Here is a 16,667-nt window from a genome sequence, read left to right on the forward strand (position 1 = left end):
GCTCAGCCAATTATCTCCATAGAAAAGTGACAAGAAGGAGCTGAATTTTAATTCCCGAAAGAGCCCTTATCTAGTAAGTCTGAGACCCTAAGTTAGAACCCTTGTTCATTAAAATGAGAAAGAAAAGTAGAGAGGAAGAGGAGGAGGCAGGCAAGCGTGCAGGGGTGGGGTGGGGGAGCATAAATAGGAAGTCTTTCTATCTTTAGCAATACCCAAACCAAGCCCCAAATCCATATCTTTCCCCAGGCTCTTTCCTATCTTTTCTACAGCGAGTGGCGGCTCTTGCTAATGCCATGCCTGTCCCTGTTTGTGTGCTCAAATTCAAGTGCCAGGCTTGCATGTCAAGCTCTGGGTAGGAGGCTTCGGCTTGTCCCCGGAGCCCGCATGTCTGTAGAAGACCAGCAGGGGGAGACATTGGCACGTGGGTACGTCCACTGGGACCTGAAGAAGGCGAGTAGGTCAGACCGGGAGGGTCTGAGCTATGGGATTGAGCCAAATTATAAGCAAAGAGACAAGGAGGGGCGGAGAGAATGGGCCAGGGCTGGGAGACAAAGCCCCAGATGGTGAAGCCGAGGCCCGGAAAGGCTGGAGTCCGGAATCTCAGGGCCCAGATGCCCGCTTTTGCTCTTTCAAAAGGCTTCTGCTCTGCTCCTTTTCCTCTCTGCCCTCTATCTTTCTGTATAGCCATGACCTTTTGTCCCTACTCACCTACCCCAGGCCCTTTCGTGTGCCTTCAAACAAGACTGACTCTAAATCTGTGTACCCGGGGACGAGGGGTGGTGTCCCACAGGACCCACTGTCAAAGACGAGATTCTTAAAGGCTTGCTGTCTTGATGCAAATAAACTCCCTTTCTCTTTGGACACAGTACTTTTTCTGAGTCTCCATCACCCATAGCTGACACTTTTGTTGTGGTCAATGAAAGGAAGGAGTGTGGTTCAAGGACAGAAAGAAGGCCCAACAGAATGTGGATACTGGACTAGGAGCAGGCAGACTGATTTGGCCACAGAAGTGGGCACAGAGTGGGATTCTGCGGCTGGTATGCGAGTGTGTGTGTGTGTGTGTGTGTGTGTGTGTGTGTGTGTGTGTGTGTGAAAGAATGCAAGAACTGTGCTTTCTGGAGTTACTTGGGACAGGGCTTGTCTGGTCTAGGTCAGTGGGCTGGATGGTGACCAGGTGTGCATAAAGCAGAGCCGCCCAGCAGCTTTTGAGAAGCGACAACTTCCCAAGAACACCCTGGGAACCAGACTAAGCGGGACACAATCATAACCGCAAGAGCCGCACATTCAGATTAGTGCCATCCAGAGCATAGCGTCCTTAAGAGCTCCCCGAAGCCCCGCCCCTTCCTGCTCTGTGGGCGTGGTGTGGGGCAAGGACCCCGTCACGGAGCTTTCTATTGGTTCGAAGGAGCAGGGTTGGCTTTGCGCTCGCCTGAGCAGGAGAGTAGAAAGCTCAGCGGCAGCGGAGGGAGTCTATGTGCGCTGGACAGCAGTGGGGGGTGTGTGAGGTTCGCACTGACTGCAGACTCTCGGGCTCAATCGCCGGGGCTTAAGGACTTGGCGACCGGGCTGCCGGGCTACCCGGCCGAGGCTTTAGAGGTGCAAATTGATGGGACTGGTTTGCTCAGCAGGGTCGTACTAGTCTTTTAAGTACACTGAGAGGTGCCGGTGCTAAAGTAGAAGCTGTCGTGGGACGCGCGGCGCGGAGTCCCACTGTGGCCCGGAGGAACGGAGTCCCTGCTAGGGGGACCCAGTCGGGAGCCTGGGAACCGAGCTTGCATTGCTGGAAGATACCCCCGTCTTCTCCCCAGAGGCGTCCCTCCCAGGACCGCCGAGGCGTCGGAGCAACCACTGAGCGCTCTGCGGGGAGACCCCATCGGAGAGAACCCTCGCAGTCTCAAACAGTCTGGGGGAGCCGAGCGGAATCCGGCGGGATCACTCGGGGGCGGCGAGCCCCCGTCGCGCCTCGTGCGGCGGAGAGGCCAGGGGAGAGAGTCCTCGGAGGCCGCAGCCCATGCCCGGGTTGGGGACGCCTGCCCAGTGAGTCCTCCTGGCCAGCCGGGCGCAGGAGAGCGACCCCGAGGCCGGCGGGAGGGCAGTGCTTCAAGGCCGGCGGCTGCGGAGGATGGGCGCCTGAGTGGCTCCGAGCGCTGCGCGGCACGGGCAGGCGAGGCGAGCTTTGCTGAGGAGGCGCCCCGGGATCCTGAAGTGCATCCTGCCCCCCGGGAAAATGGCCCGGCCTGGGCAGCGTTGGCTCAGCAAGTGGCTTGTGGCGATGGTCGTGCTGACGCTGTGCCGGCTGGCCACGCCGCTGGCCAAGAACCTGGAGCCCGTGTCCTGGAGCTCTCTTAACCCTAAGTGAGTAACTTATCTGCTCTGGTCCCTGAGGGTGGCAGGCACTCCTTCGGGGTGAGGTCGTGCACCCCCAAGTGCGTGTGTGGGGGTGTCCGTAGGAGGTGCGAAGCCCTCTTTTGTATCTGGCCTTTACTAATGTTTTCTTGCGGACAGTCGGGGCGGGGTGCAGAAGGGTGGGGTGGGGGGCACCTGACTGTGTTGTGACCCTTCTTCGGGTTGGCGCTAGCTTCCTCAAGTCCCAGATCGAGTCGCGATGGCCACACCAGGCAGATTAGGATGTCTGGGCGCTCGAGAGCGCACCCGAGAGCTGGGTGGGGGCGAGTAAGAAGCTCACTCCGGGGGCCCCTGGGAACGTGGTGGTTTTCACTCTATGGGTGAGATCGACCTGAACGAGGGACCAGGCCAGAACACAGGTTCCTCTTTTGCTTAGGTGTCAGGGCGGCTCGGGACCTAGCGCCCAGGGCGAGTGGCAGCATCTGTGTCGCTTCTCCAGCTTCTCCCATTTTCATTTGTCTTTCTTCCTGTATGTTTGCCTCCCTGTCTTTCTCTTTGCCGTCTCTTCTTGCACCCCCCCGCCTCCATTTCTCTCTGCCGGGGAGGTAGAAAGGCGGGCGCTGCTTCCAGGCTCACAAAGGCGGCGGGTGGAGAAGGGCGGAGTGGAAGAGGGTTTGTTTGAGGAGGGGGTTCCATCCAGCGCCCGTCGGGGGTCCAATTGAGCCAGGCTGCAGAGCTTCTTCGAGAGCCAGCCAGGGCTGAGAATGGTAGCGGAGCCAGCGAGGGAGGTGGGTGGCGAACGTGTGATTCCTGTCCAGGCAGGTCCTAGTCACCGCCGCCCCCCCCCCCCCCCCGGACTGGAGAGCCTTGCTTAGATTTCTCCAATGGTTTAGGGGGCCAGTGATATAAAGAAGGTCCTTTTCTTTCTTCTCTTTCCCCTTCCTAACTCTGCCCCCTCCCATCTCTAAACAACACACACCTTTCAGGGCGGTGGCTCAGTGGTTTCTGGCTGTTGTGACCTCTGGACCCTTTTCTCTTTTGGCATCTAGGACTCAGATGGGAACTTAGGGTCATAATCGCTCTTCCCGTTTTCTGGAAGTCCGGGCAGTGTGTGGACAACACAGTTAGTGGAAAACTGGGGGAGGGGGTGGCTGTTCCTTCCATGTTCCCAGGTTTCTGTTTCTGGAATTTCCTCCTGTCCAGTCTTGTGGGCTCTCTGCTAACTTCCTAGGTTCTTGCCTGCCTTGGCCCCTTGAGTCCCAGGAATGGTGCATCTCTTACCCCAAAAGTGAGAGAAGAGGGCTTCTCGTTTTCTCCTTAGGTTAAGATAGGGTCCCATTACCCGTTGGTGGCCAAAGGGGGTATCAGGGTACAGGATTCTGCCTCCATACAAGGAAGGGGACTGGCAAGGATTTCTCCCTCACTTAGAAGTCAGTTTGGTCACTGTGCCTTAACTGCTGGGGCTCACATTGTTCTGGGAACCCCTCTAGGCTATTAAGCCCATGGGGGAGAGCTTGTGAAGTACCCAGTTCTTGGCTGTAAGGGTGGAGGCTGGAAATGCTCCTTGGCTAGGAGAATTGCAATCTCCCTAGGGTAGCCCATCCTAGGGGCTCATGGGAGTGACCTAATTGCTCTCTTGGGTTGAGAGACCACGCAGCTCCACAGCTGGAGAAGAGCCCTCCTGCAGAGTTGAGGTTGCTGGGAGAAACAAGGTCTATGGGAGCGTCCCTCTTGATGTGTTCTCTGCCCTGAGAGCTCGGGAGCAGTTTACAAGCTCGAGAAGGTTGTGTCCCCTCTGCTCTCTTCCTGTCCACCTCGAGCTGAGGACAGGCATTCTGGGCTGGGGATGGCACTGCCTTTGGACTCCGTAGAACCTGCCTGGATTCTAGCCTGTAACTGAGCAGATTCTGGGAACAGTTTGGACTGATCCCGGTGGTCCACCACCCCCATTTCACCTCTGCTCAGGGGTCTGGAATGTTTGTTGGTACCAGGTGCAGGCCAGGAGGACAGGACCGGGGCACTGCCTTCAGCTCTGGGGGCTGCCTGTGCCGCCGCCGCCACACTCAACCCTTGGGCTGCCACCGCTTTGCTGATAAACACTGTCTGTCTGTCTTTCTGCTTTCTTCGGCCCTGCCCTCAGTTCTCCCTCTCAGGCCGGCATTGTTGCCCTCTAACACCCTGTGAGAGCGGAGCTCACCTCCCTGGCCAGCTAGGCTTGCCTGCACTCCCTCTTTCTCACACTTCCTCTCACTCTTAGTCACTCTCGGCCTCTTTTTCTCAAGTCCTTTTGTTTCTCGCACATGCCCGTGCTTTCCCTCACAGGCTCATTTTCTCTTATCCCTCCCCTCCTCCTCTCCTCCTAGCTTTTTGGTCCCTCTCCTCAGCCCTGTCAGGAGCTGGCACCCCTCCCTCTAAATATCTCCCGGTGCCTATAAACCCTGCTTAATTGCTTCCTCCTTGGGAAAAAAAAATCAAAATAAAGAAGTGATGGGGTCTGCTTCTAGGTTCCAGGGCACACGCAGCCCCAGCCCCGGGGAGCTGGAAGAGCCAGCTTAAGACTCCCAGCCTGTCTCTTGAACTGCTCCTAAGGGCTGTCCCGGGTGGTAGTCCCTGGGTGATGGGAGCTTCTGCTGCCTGGGCCCCTCCTGACAGATTTACCCCAAGAGTACAGGATGAGAAGATGGGTTCAATCCCACTGGAGGTTGGTGGAAACCAGAGCAAGTATGTTTGGGGCCTAGAGGGGGGCATGGCCTAAATGGTCTCAGGGAAGCCACCTCCCCCAGCTGCTTCCCCTCGGGAACTAGGGGCAGCCGGTAAGCCTCACACTTGAGTCCTCAGCCAAGTCCAGCTGCTGCAGTTCGGTCTTTTGGTCTCATTCTGACCCTGTACTGCCCCCCACTCAGGTCCCCCCACCTCCAAGGAGCGGGAATGTGTTTGAGATCACATTACAAACCTTCCCTGCAATGGGGGTGGGGTAGGGGGCTCAGTTTGGCATCCAGGACCCTTGACTCCATCCGGCATGGGTGGGGCAGCTGCAGACCCCAACTCATGCTTGCCTTCTCCAAGCTAAAGTGTTGGCCCCAGCCCCTCACAGCTGTTCTAGCTCATAGTCCTGGGGAGGCCAGCCCAAGGGACTCCTTTCCAGAGTGGCTAGGGACCTGACTATTCTGTTTTCTGTCTGATTGACCACAGGTGAGAGCCTGAGAGACCTGGGAACCCAGCAGTTCTAAAGGTTCCTGCTCCCTGACCCCACCCAGGGAAGCTAGCAAGGGCTACAAGGGCCTATGAGGAAGCTGGGGTGGGGACTGAGTTGGGGTTCCCTTTCTTCTCTTGAGCATGGGGGCCCCTCCGTTGCTCTGCCAGCTTGGGTGCATGGGGATGCCTAGGCCCTGGCTACTGCTTTGCTGTGCAGCACTGTTTCCTGGGGTTAGTGCTGTGTATGGGGTCGATGGGCCAACCAGGAGTCTGCTGGTTGCCATGGGAATACCAGGTTTGAGGGATAGTTCACTCTGTAATGATAAGAGGATCTGAAGTGGGGGCTGCTCTCCCTGGTATGGTTTTGTGGTGGTGGTGGTTTGGGATCAGGGTGCCAGCAGGCCCGAAGTATGAGCATTTTCATCTTGCTACTTCCAAATGATACTGTGGTTGGCATGCTAAGTAATAGGCAGGTAGTACCTTGCTTCTTACAATGTATTCTCATATATGATCTCATCGGGTGCTCCCAACAGCCCTGGGAAGTCGGCATTGGCCCCATTTTCCAGAGAAGGAGCCATATGCCCAGAAAGGGGAAATGACTTGTCTGAGGTCAGCCAGTGACTTGTTGAATCGGGCAGAGCTGTGCTGTGTGCCATTCTTTCCATGCTATCCTGCCTGCTGCAGGGAATAGGAATTCAAAGCTGGGTTTGAAGCAGACCTCTGCTGCCCCTAGGTCCTCCCCTCTCCCCTCCCAGGCAGGCCTGCATCTGCTGTATGACTCAGGCCCTGCCTGGGTAGGGTAAGTAGTGTTCCAGCCTCTTCATTTACCTCTCCTACCTAGGCTTAGCTCTGAGGGCATTCTGCACAGGTGACCTAGCCCAACTCACCGACTGGCACTCTGCCCCTCCCAGCTCTGAGTAGCTCCTTTGGTTCCTCTCTGGGCCGGGAATCTCTTCCTCTTAGGAAGTGCAGGCAAAACATGGCAGGGGTGGACTAAACCCCAGTAGTCTAGCTTTGGTCAGGTGGGACAAAGAGGCGGGCATAGTTCATGTAGGTGGGGAGAGTGACTTTCTCTAGGATTCTTCTGGCTTGCCTGCCTCCAACAGAGTTGTGTGTGTGCCAGGGCCCAGCTGCTGTTCCTGCCCACCCACGCCTGGGCGGGCACTGCTGGGACACGCCAGGCCTGCTCCTGCTGCCTCGGGGGCTGGGTGGAGCTGGGGGAGTGAAAGAGGAGCCTTTAATTTGGGGGCTCCCCACCCTAGCTGGGATGAGAGCAGACTTGAGTTCTGGCTTGGGGTCTGTCCCTCGTCAGTATTGCCGTCCTGGGGTGAGAGCAGGGCCTGGTAGTGGTGGGGTCACCCAACCAAAATTATGGCTAGAGTCTTCTCCCACATTTAGACTTACATGGCTGGGAATCAGGCTCCCCCTTAAACCTCTCTGGTAGAGCTCTAAGAAAAGGTTGGAGGGAGGAAGCCTGGGCCTGGTGGAACAAGAATGGCTCTCTAGGCAGAAGTGTCCCAGCTGCGAGCTCTTCCCCCTGTAGTATAGGTGGCCTTCAGAAAGGCAGAGGAGCTCATCTGGGCTAAAGGTGTCTCATCATTTCAGGGCCTTGGAGGCTACTGTCCCCAGAGCCTGTGGGTTTGTTTTTTTTTTTTTTCAGAGCTTGGGATTGGAGTAGTCTACAGTGGCACTTCTAATCAGAAAGGCTGAGGGAAAGCCTTGGGCTAGGGAAGAGGGGCGAGAGCAGGCCGCAAGACCGGAGCTGAAATAGTTCCAGCTGCCTTCCTAAAGTCCTTTTACTCCCTGGGGTGGCTCCCTGGGCTCCCAGGGCTATCAGAGGCTAGGGAGGGAAAGGCCTCAGGTTGCCATGGCGACCTGCTTTAGGTTTCCTGCAGGGCCATGTCAATCCCCTTATTTTCTAGAAAAGGGCTTTGTCTGGGGGTGGCCCCAGGCAGGAAAGCTTGGCTTGATGATGGGGGGCTAGTCCTTCCTGGAAGGTGGTGCCTAAAGAGTTTAAGTTAGAGACCTTTTCCTTTTCTTCTTCTCCCACTCATAAGTTGGTGAGAAAAGGGGGAGATAGGTAGGGTGTCCCTACAAAGTATCTCTAGCACTGCCTGGCTTTGGGCTTCACTTCACTGGCTATACTCCCAACCCTTGTTGGGATCCCATGTTCTTTCTTGGACTTCTCATGGGCCTAAGTGAAATGTGTCCAGTTAGAGGAAGATGCTAAGAAAGCGTGGGATTGGGGTCAGGGATTGCAGGCCTCATTAGACTCCTTCCCCTTCCACACTTTAGGAGAAGGTGAGTTTTCTTCAGCCGGCTGCTATGCAAATGAGCTGATGAATATTTATGAAGTCTGTTCACTGAGGTTGGAGACACTCTGAGGGGTGTTGGGGGCAATAGTCCTTTCTTCTCCCCCTCCCCCCACCACGCAGACATCTGTTTCCTCAATGTGTCTGGGTTCAAAGTAGAACCCCAAGTAGCTAAATGCTCTGTTCAGTCCTGGAGCGCTGGGGTCTGGGTGGGTAGTAATGAGAGAGTGTACCAGAGCAGACACATTTCTCTGGTGAGAAAGCTGGGGCCCAGTGGTTAGGAAGTGAACTGGTCGGTCTCCCATGTTCATGTCATCTGTGTAGCTACACTCATATGTCCTGCTGAGGTGCAACTGTATAAGGATCAGACGCTGTTGAGGTCCTGTTAGAGCCCTGGGGATTTAAGCAGCTTTCCTCAATGGGAACATTTCTCTGATCATTCATTTCTTCATAATAAGGGTCTAGGCTTGGTCTCTAGGGATTTTTTGAGCTCTGAAATGTTCGAAATGGTCTATTCTTGCCACCTGGGGAGAAGCAGAGGAAAGTGAAAAAAATGCCTTGCGAATTACAGAGGCTTCAGTGAAACTTGTGGGTTTTGTATAGCACATGGGACGAGGGCGTTCCTTCCCAGATGATTCCTGGGGCCTCCAGGTCCCGTTTGCTTAGGTTTCGTCCACTGCAGAACTGTAGGGGTAGAGACCCTAGGACAAAGCATCCCATTCTGGCATTGGCCCTCCTGTACATCAGGATGGCACCTCTTAGCTTTGTGGAATATCACATGACATGGAAGGAGGGCTGGTCTTGGGGTGTCTTTTCCCATCTACTTCAGCCGCTTAGTCAGATTCGCTCCTTGCCTGGTGAGGTGTCAGGACAAGGGCACATGTTTGACAGTGTGAAGACATCTGCCCAGAGCTCTCAATATACTTGTCTCCACTGTGTTGTGGCTCTCAGCAAATGGAACCCCACTGTAGTAACCTGTGAACTGAGGCTCTGTACCAACACACCAAACGACACTCTATTCTTTCTATGCATTACCTTTAGCCCGCCGTTCTTCTTTCTGCTGGAGGGTCCGTCACCAAGGGGATGAAAGCCACAGTGCTTGTCATGGCCCTTGAGGAGTTTCCATGTAGCCCTAGCTATCTCTCCCACCTCCTTTGATACTCTTGACTCTTTCCTGTGCAGGCTGTGTGAGACAACAGCAAGCCTGCGTTTTGTCTCACCCATTGCTGTCCACTGTTGATGTGTACTGACATTTTATCATTGACCTAGTACCCACCTTCATCCTGATCTTTATATGAAACCATCTCAGAGCATCACAGTTTTATGGTGAGATGAGCTGTCTTCTTTCTCTTGATACCTCCCACCCTGGCCATGTGAAGCACCATCTTCACATGTAACCTACAGATAGCCTGGAGCTGTCTATGGCTAGAGTGTGGACTGTTTACTTTTTGGAACCAAACCAGACAATCAAGTCCGTGAGAGTCAAGTTGTGTCTTCTCTTCCTAGATCTTGCCTAAGAAACCACAGAACTTAATGTTGGTATCTGATCTCCTGCTTCTTGGCGGACGATTTCAAAGAAGGACTCAATGTTATTGAGTATCTACTGCATTCTAGGTGCTCAGCCACCTCCAGTCCTAGGAGTAGGGACCCTAGTTTATAAGTGAAAACAAAATGAAGTTCAAAGAGACTCTGTAGCTCGTCCAAGCTACTAAGGGCCTAGCTTTGGAATTTGGTTCCAACATGTGTTCTTTCTTCCTTGGTTCTCAGCTGAGAAATGGCCAACAGAGCTCCACTTCTTTACTGTGCTTTCCAGCAAACTAGACAGTGAAGCCTGGGCCAAGGCATTTAGTCACCTCCTCTTGGGATCTGTGGTAGCTGCAGTGTAGAAATAAGAAATAAGATTACAGGTATGTGGGCTTCCTAAGATCCTGTGATCCTGTCTTAATATCTGCTGTCCTTGGTAGGACTATCCTTTCTTTTTGTTTGTTTGTTTTTCGAGACAGGGTTTCTCTGTGTAGTTTTAGTGCCTGTCCTGGATCTCTCTCTGTGTATACCAACCAGGCTGGCCTCGAACTCACAGAGATCCACCTGGCTCTGCCTCCCACTGAGTGCTGGTATTAAAGGCATGTGCCACCACTGCCCAGCTAGGACTAGGACTATCCTTCCTTGACTTCTCATAGTCATCTTAAGAGTGAGTGACTAGGCAAGTTTAAGGATTTAGGCTCTTGAGGTGGGGGTGGGTACATCTCCCGAATGATATTATAGAGCTGCTCCTAACCAGAGATGGTGGCCATCAGATCCTGGCTCCATTGCTTGTTTCTATCTCCCCATCATGCCCAAGATTAGCAAGATGGGGGGGCAGGTTCCAGGCAGGTTGAGTTCCCCTAACCTTTGGCTGGGAGCTGCGGGGGTGGTGGCTAAGACATGTGTGGGCTTGCGCTCTCTCTCTCTCCCCTGTCTCCCCCCCCCCCCCCGTGTGTGTGTGTGAGTGTGTGTGTGTGTGTGTGTGTGTGTGTGTGTGTGTGTGTGTAAATAGCAGCAGTGGCCTTTGAAGGAATGTGAGTATGTTGGGAAGTATGGGGAACAGGGCACCACCTCCAGGCAGCCTGGGCCTGACACATTGGTACCTGGCCCATTTGGCCACGTCAACCCCCCTGCGGAAATGCCCCATTAGGACAAAGGGCTCCCCTAGCCAGGCATTGCCCCACCCTGCAAAGCACTGAAAGCCTGGCAGCCTTGCCTATGGGCCACCCCGTTCCACACCCTGCTCTCAGTATGGCTCTCTCCCCCCCCCAGCCTAAGGATAGAGGAAGGGCAGAAGGCTGATTTGCTCTCTCCACCCAGTAGGACTGGTCTGGCCTCCATTCTCATAACTCCCTGGTTTGGGGATAGCCAGAGATCCCGACCTTGAGGTTGACCATTTTCATTCTTCTGGGCAGGTTCCTAAGTGGGAAGGGCTTGGTGATCTACCCGAAGATTGGAGACAAGCTGGACATCATCTGCCCCCGAGCAGAGGCAGGACGTCCCTACGAGTACTACAAGCTGTACCTGGTGCGACCGGAGCAGGCAGCCGCGTGCAGTACTGTGCTTGATCCCAATGTACTGGTCACATGCAACAAGCCACAGCAGGAAATCCGCTTTACTATTAAGTTCCAGGAGTTCAGCCCCAACTACATGGGCCTGGAGTTCAAAAAGTATCAGGACTACTACATTACGTGTGAGTCCCACCCACCCATTGCTGGCTCTCTCACTAGGCTTAGCTCTGCCCTCCTGCAGGCTCCTTGTCTATTATGGGGTAACAGTGGCAGCTTCTGGATGCTCCAGTGATACCACCTGCACACATTTACAATGTTGCCTGATGTGATCCCCTTTGAAGACTAGCATGCTCTCCTGGAAGCCTGGCCTTGGGATTCTGAGCCCAACACTGAGCATGCACCCGGCAGCTTGCCTCAGCTCCAGGGCATGGATGGGAAAAGGCTTCCTATCCCTGTTGATTTCTTTCTTGAGAATGGCAGAGTTGACAGAATCCTTTGAGATCAGCCAGCTGGTCTGCCTTTTGGGGGTGGTGGTGGTGCTGCTAGGGCCCCAAGAGGTGAATAGGGTTGAGGATGTAGCTCAGTGAAATTTGTGATTAGCATATGGGAGGAGGCCCTGGCTCAATCTTTAGCTGCTCTATCCTCCTCTTCTGACCCCCACCCCCTAAAGGGGTGCGTCGGTGCCTTGCCTCGTCATAAAAGCAATTGATGGGATAAGATGGAGACCTTAGCCTGGCTCTCCTCACACTTATCTAGGATTCCTTCCTGTCTAGGAAAAAGCCCCTCTAGTGGTACCCGTTCTCTTTTTTCTGGTCTGAGCATCATCTCCCACAAGCAGTGTCCTTAGCAGAGGGGCTCAGGGCCTGGCAGAGCTGAGTTACTTCCTATTGGGAGGGAAGTTGGAGGGTTTGCGGAGGGCGGGCAGATAGGAGCTGTTTGCCATGCTCCACTCCCAGTGGCTGTTTTTGTTTCTCTCTCGATGATTCTGCCAAAAAAAGGCAAAAAAGATACCCTGAAAACTCCAGCTGGGTGGTGGTGGCGCACGCCTTTAATCCCAGCACTCGGGAGGCAGAGGCAGGTGGATCTCCGTGAGTTCGAGGCCAGCCTGGTCTACAGAGTGAGTTCCAGGAAAGGCGCAAAGCTACACAGAGAAACCCTGTCTCGAAAAAACAAAAAAAAAAAACAAAAACAAAAAGAAAGAAAGAGAACTCCAGTTTTTGATTTCTCTGGCCTTTTCCTGCAGCAACGTCCAATGGGAGCCTGGAAGGGCTGGAGAACCGGGAGGGAGGTGTGTGCCGTACACGTACTATGAAGATCGTTATGAAAGTTGGGCAAGGTGAGTGCCCAGTTAAGCCGTTGGTGCTGCAGCTGGTTGGGTTGTCTTGGTAGTGAGGACGTGGGCAGAAGGTTAGAGGGACAGAGGTCTGATATTCAGGCCAGCCTTAACCCACCCGGGGGGTTTGAGGGGCTCCGTGCTGACTGTCCTCCCTCACACGTCTTCTTCCTGCCCACAGATCCAAACGCCGTGACACCTGAGCAGCCGACGACCAGCCGGCCAAGCAAGGAGTCAGACAACACTGTCAAGACAGCCACGCAGGTCCCTGGTCGGGGACCCCAGGGTGACTCTGATGGCAAGCATGGTGAGTCTATATAGGTTTTCTGCAGAGGGCATTGCTCAGACACCCTCTTGGTCTCGTATCTGAAGACATTCCTGCTGCCCACCCCCTCCCCGAGCCCTGCCGTAATATCTCTGGTGAATGTGGGTGGCAGCAGGGACATAGATAGTTCCTTCAGCTCTGGGATTATTTCGCTGCCCTCGTGTCGACTGCATCATCTTCTGCTGTCTGATGAGCGATCTCCTTCCCTTTCCTCAGAGACTGTGAACCAGGAAGAGAAGAGCGGCCCAGGCGCAAGCGGTGGTGGCGGCAGCGGGGACTCCGACAGCTTCTTTAATTCCAAGGTAGCACTGTTCGCAGCTGTAGGTGCTGGCTGCGTCATCTTCCTGCTCATCATCATCTTCCTGACGGTCCTACTGCTCAAGCTACGCAAGCGACATCGCAAACATACACAGCAGCGGGCGGCCGCCCTCTCGCTCAGTACCCTAGCCAGCCCCAAAGGGGGTAGTGGTACAGCAGGCACTGAGCCCAGCGACATCATCATCCCCTTACGGACTACAGAGAACAACTACTGCCCCCACTATGAGAAGGTGAGTGGGGACTACGGGCATCCTGTCTACATCGTGCAGGAGATGCCACCTCAGAGCCCGGCGAACATCTACTACAAGGTCTGAAGGCCCCGCGTGGCCTCAGGCCCCACAGGACACATGGCCTGGACTGGCCTCTCTTTGCTCCCCCACACCCCTCCCCTTGCCAGCTGTGCCCACCTTTGTATTTAGTTTTGTAGTTTCTTGGCTTTTATAATCCCCCATTTTCCCTGCCCCCTGGGCTTCGGAGGGGGGTACTTGTGCCCCCGATCCCCATGCTCATGTGCCTTCCCCCTCTGGCCAGACCTCTGGGCTCTGTGGGGGCGCCCTTTCTTGGAGGGCAGGGTTGGACACTGATGGACTGCAGGCAGGGAGACAGCCCCCTGGCCCTGCCCCCTCCTCATCCCCTCTACCCATTCCCAGGACTGCTCGTCCACGCTCATCACTGTTTTTTAATGCTTTTGTGTTCATTTTTTTAAAGCTGTCAACTCATTTTCATCTGTTTTTGGAAAAAAAAATGGAAAAATGTACAAGGCAGTCCCTCCCCAGGTCTTCTGAGCCTGGCTTGACCCAGTATAAGAGGGCCTGGGGCAGGATGTGGCCAGCCAGAAGCATGGGATGGCATTTCTTTTACAGTCTCCTCAGTATTTCAGGGGAGTGGGGGAGGGCACACCGGGGCTATTTCTGCCTGTGAGGGAAGAGGCGAGCCGCTGGGCAAGGTGTCCCACCCTCCTTTCCTGACCCTCATCATACAATGCTGTTCCTAGCACTGGGGTAGTGATTACCACCCTTCTACCAAAAAAAAAAAATTCCTTCCTTGTGGGATTCTTGGGCATCTCCTTCACTCTCACGGTAATTAATGTCTTAATTGGCTGTTGCCTGGGGAACAGGAGAGCTGCTGCAGGCCGATGACCTCATGGGGGGTGGAGGGAGGTGAGGTGCCCAGGTGGCTATTTGCCCTGCAGAGCTGGGAGTTTCCCCCCACCACCACCACCACCCTGTTCTCTCCTCACCTTTGGTATCTTTTGCTTTTGTGGGGAAACAGAGGTACAAGGTGGCGATCTAAGCGGGTGTAAGGCCTGGTGGCCTGCTCCTTCTCTGGGCTGTAGTACTAGTAAGCACACACACCCCCCACTCCCTCAGTTTGGCTCCCACCGGCCCCCCCTAGTTTTGAGCTGGGGCCTGGAGAGAGGAAGAGGCTGCTTGGGGCTGGGCCAGCCCAGCCTGCAGTGCACTTTGCCCCCAGCTCCTTGCCAGCACGGCTGCTAACAGAGTGCCACTCCAGTGCGCCTTGCAGGCACTCCTGGGGTTTGCCATGGAAGGAGCTGGGCCTTCCTTACACCACCCACCTCCACACGGCCTCCTGGCCAGCTGCCCACCCCATGCCAGGTGCAAGGGGGAGCCGAACAGCCAGCTCCTTCCAGGTGGCAGTCGGAAGGGAGTTTTGTTTTGTTTCTGTCGCCATTTATGTAAATACTAGTCTTTTTGGAAGAAATAATGTAAAGATGTTTTGTATAAACTCTGAATTATTTTCTTGTTGCTTTTTTCTTAGAAAAAAAAATGAGAACTAAAAAAAAAAAAAAAATTAACCACATGGAGAAATGAGTGTAAACTAGTGTCGTGATGTCAGGGAATGAGGTGTGACGGTGTGTCTGTACGTGTGCCTGCACTTACATGTGAGAGAGTTCCTTTGCCTGACTGCAGGTCATCAGGGCAGGTGGCTGTCGTGTGAAGCAAGATGTTTCAAGTGTCCATGCTCTTCCTGCTGTTTTCCACCTCCCGAGTGTCTCTGCCTCCTTCTGCTCTCACGGTGCCACCCTGACTATCCTGCCACCTCTGTGGCTGTGGCACAGGCCAGAGACATCTGCCCAGGCTGGCACCAGGCTCAGCCAGAAAGGGTTGTTGGGGAGGGGGTGTTCCCATGGGGAATCTGGGTGTGCCTGCAGGTACTGCCACCAGCTGGTTGGAGCTAAATGTGGAACCTGCTGGCAGGGCCAGCCCTGTCCTGCCCCAAGATGCCTGGAGCTGGAGAGAAACAACGTCAGAAGATGGCCCACTGGGTGCCAGGGTGACTTCCAACTGCCCATTTCACCTCTCGGCCCAATCTTCCTTTTCCCGTCTTCACAATGGTTCCACCCCAGAGGTGCCACCATGGTCTACTTGATGCTTTCTGGCTGGCAGTGGAGGCTCCCTTCCACAGGCAGATGAGTAGTCAACTTGTTCGGGTCCAAGTGGGGTAAGGGCCCTAAACAGGGTCTGGCTTCCATCCTATGACAAGAGGTGCAGCCTGCAGGCCTTGTCAAGGGACTGCCTCTGGTAAGGGCTAAGACAGATATCAGAGGAGGAAGACAAGTGAGATCCTACCAGCTAAAAATGGGTAGGAAGGTGATAGAGGAAAGGAGGAGGAGGAAGGAAGGGGAGGGTGAGGACGAGATCCAGAGCAGGGAGCCTAGTGGAGCACGGAACAGACCCAGCTCCGGGCGGAAGTGGGGAACACAGACAAGGAAGCGGGAGGAGGGCCTCGAGACTGTGGGATTTGCCTGAGGAGGGCAAAGAGGCTGGGCTAGAGAAGGGCTGGGCCAGCCTGGGGTGCTGCTGGAGCCAGCTGGGGCAGAGTCTGTTTATTTGGTTTCTCATTAACCAAAGGAAGTGCTTGGATCAGATCAGGCCTCTGCTGTTTGACCACTTGCCCAGAGTGGGGCCCAGTTTGGGCCGAGGGTCTCAGACCAGGGCTAGCTCTGGATAGATTATAGTGACTCTGACTGACCTCAGGTCAGGTGAGCCTTACCTATTCTTGCCCAATAGAGTGTCCTTTAGCAGTCGCCTGCTCAGGCCCAGGGTGTCAGTTGCCTTTGCCCCGGTGGTGATGGGGTGGGGTGGAGGATGAAGGATCCTGGAATAAGATGTGGGGATATAAAGAAAAATTACTAGAAGACCAAGGAAAGTCTGGGCAGCCTACCCAAGACCAGAAAACTTGTTTCCTGCCACGAGTGCTGTGCCTGGTACGCCTTAGCACACCATGTGGTACAGTGTCCTTCACCGGGTCCCACATGGCACTTTTGTCAAATATGTAACATAGTCCGTCTCTCTGAGCTGCAAAAGATGCCCCATGAGGATGGCAGGTAGGGAAATGACCTACCTCATATTTGACTGAGGGAACGGAAACCCTCACTTACCCCCAAGTATACCCCCAGGTGGAGAGGGGCATAAGGACACAAATAGACATTCCCTGAGAGCACAGCACATGACTCCTCTACTCCCCACGCCCACCCCCATTTGCCTCTTGACCTCCTTGTGGGCCTTGAGGAACAGGAGTGGAGTCCTCACCCACTTCCCATACCCTCTTGTCTGCTCAAGGAAGGAAGGACCAGGCCTAGCTAGCTGGAAGCAGAGGGGGTGGTCCTCCAGTGGTAGAGTTCCCTAGCAGCCCCACCCTCTAGTCTCCTTCCTGCCCCGGCTGGGCCCAAGCTCCTGGTGAGTCAGGGCCAGAGGATGCTTCCCAGGTGAAGGTGGGGCTGCCTGACTTCCTCTGCAAGCAGAATCCTATTGACCTAGGAAACCCAAGCGAGCAGGTGC

At 54.7% G+C, this 16,667-nt stretch overlaps 1 protein-coding gene across 1 annotated transcript; it reads left to right on the forward strand.

Annotated features, from left to right (window-relative positions):
* The first annotated feature begins 1,403 nt into the window (after positions 1-1,403).
* Efnb1 (ephrin B1) lies at positions 1,404-14,689 on the forward strand. Its single transcript, XM_036174599.1, has 5 exons — positions 1,404-2,355; positions 10,793-11,070; positions 12,132-12,224; positions 12,403-12,528; positions 12,763-14,689. Exons 1-5 carry the CDS (start codon positions 2,228-2,230, stop codon positions 13,176-13,178), a joined length of 1,041 nt encoding a protein of 346 aa, XP_036030492.1. The 5' UTR covers positions 1,404-2,227; the 3' UTR covers positions 13,179-14,689.
* The last annotated feature ends 1,978 nt before the right edge of the window (positions 14,690-16,667 follow it).

This window comes from Onychomys torridus, chromosome X, assembly GCF_903995425.1.
Source record: "Onychomys torridus chromosome X, mOncTor1.1, whole genome shotgun sequence".
Classification (NCBI taxonomy): domain Eukaryota; kingdom Metazoa; phylum Chordata; class Mammalia; order Rodentia; family Cricetidae; genus Onychomys; species Onychomys torridus.

What these genes read in the sequence shown, in the direction of transcription:
- Efnb1 (XM_036174599.1), top strand. Translation starts at nt 2,228, where the DNA reads ATGGCCCGGCCTGGGCAGCGTTGGCTCAGCAAGTGGCTTGTGGCGATG. An exon ending in TCAGGACTACTACATTACGT is followed by an intron (nt 11,071 to 12,131) that starts GTGAGTCCCACC and finishes CTTTTCCTGCAG; the next exon opens with CAACGTCCAATGGGAGCCTG. An exon ending in TGACTCTGATGGCAAGCATG is followed by an intron (nt 12,529 to 12,762) that starts GTGAGTCTATAT and finishes CCCTTTCCTCAG; the next exon opens with AGACTGTGAACCAGGAAGAG.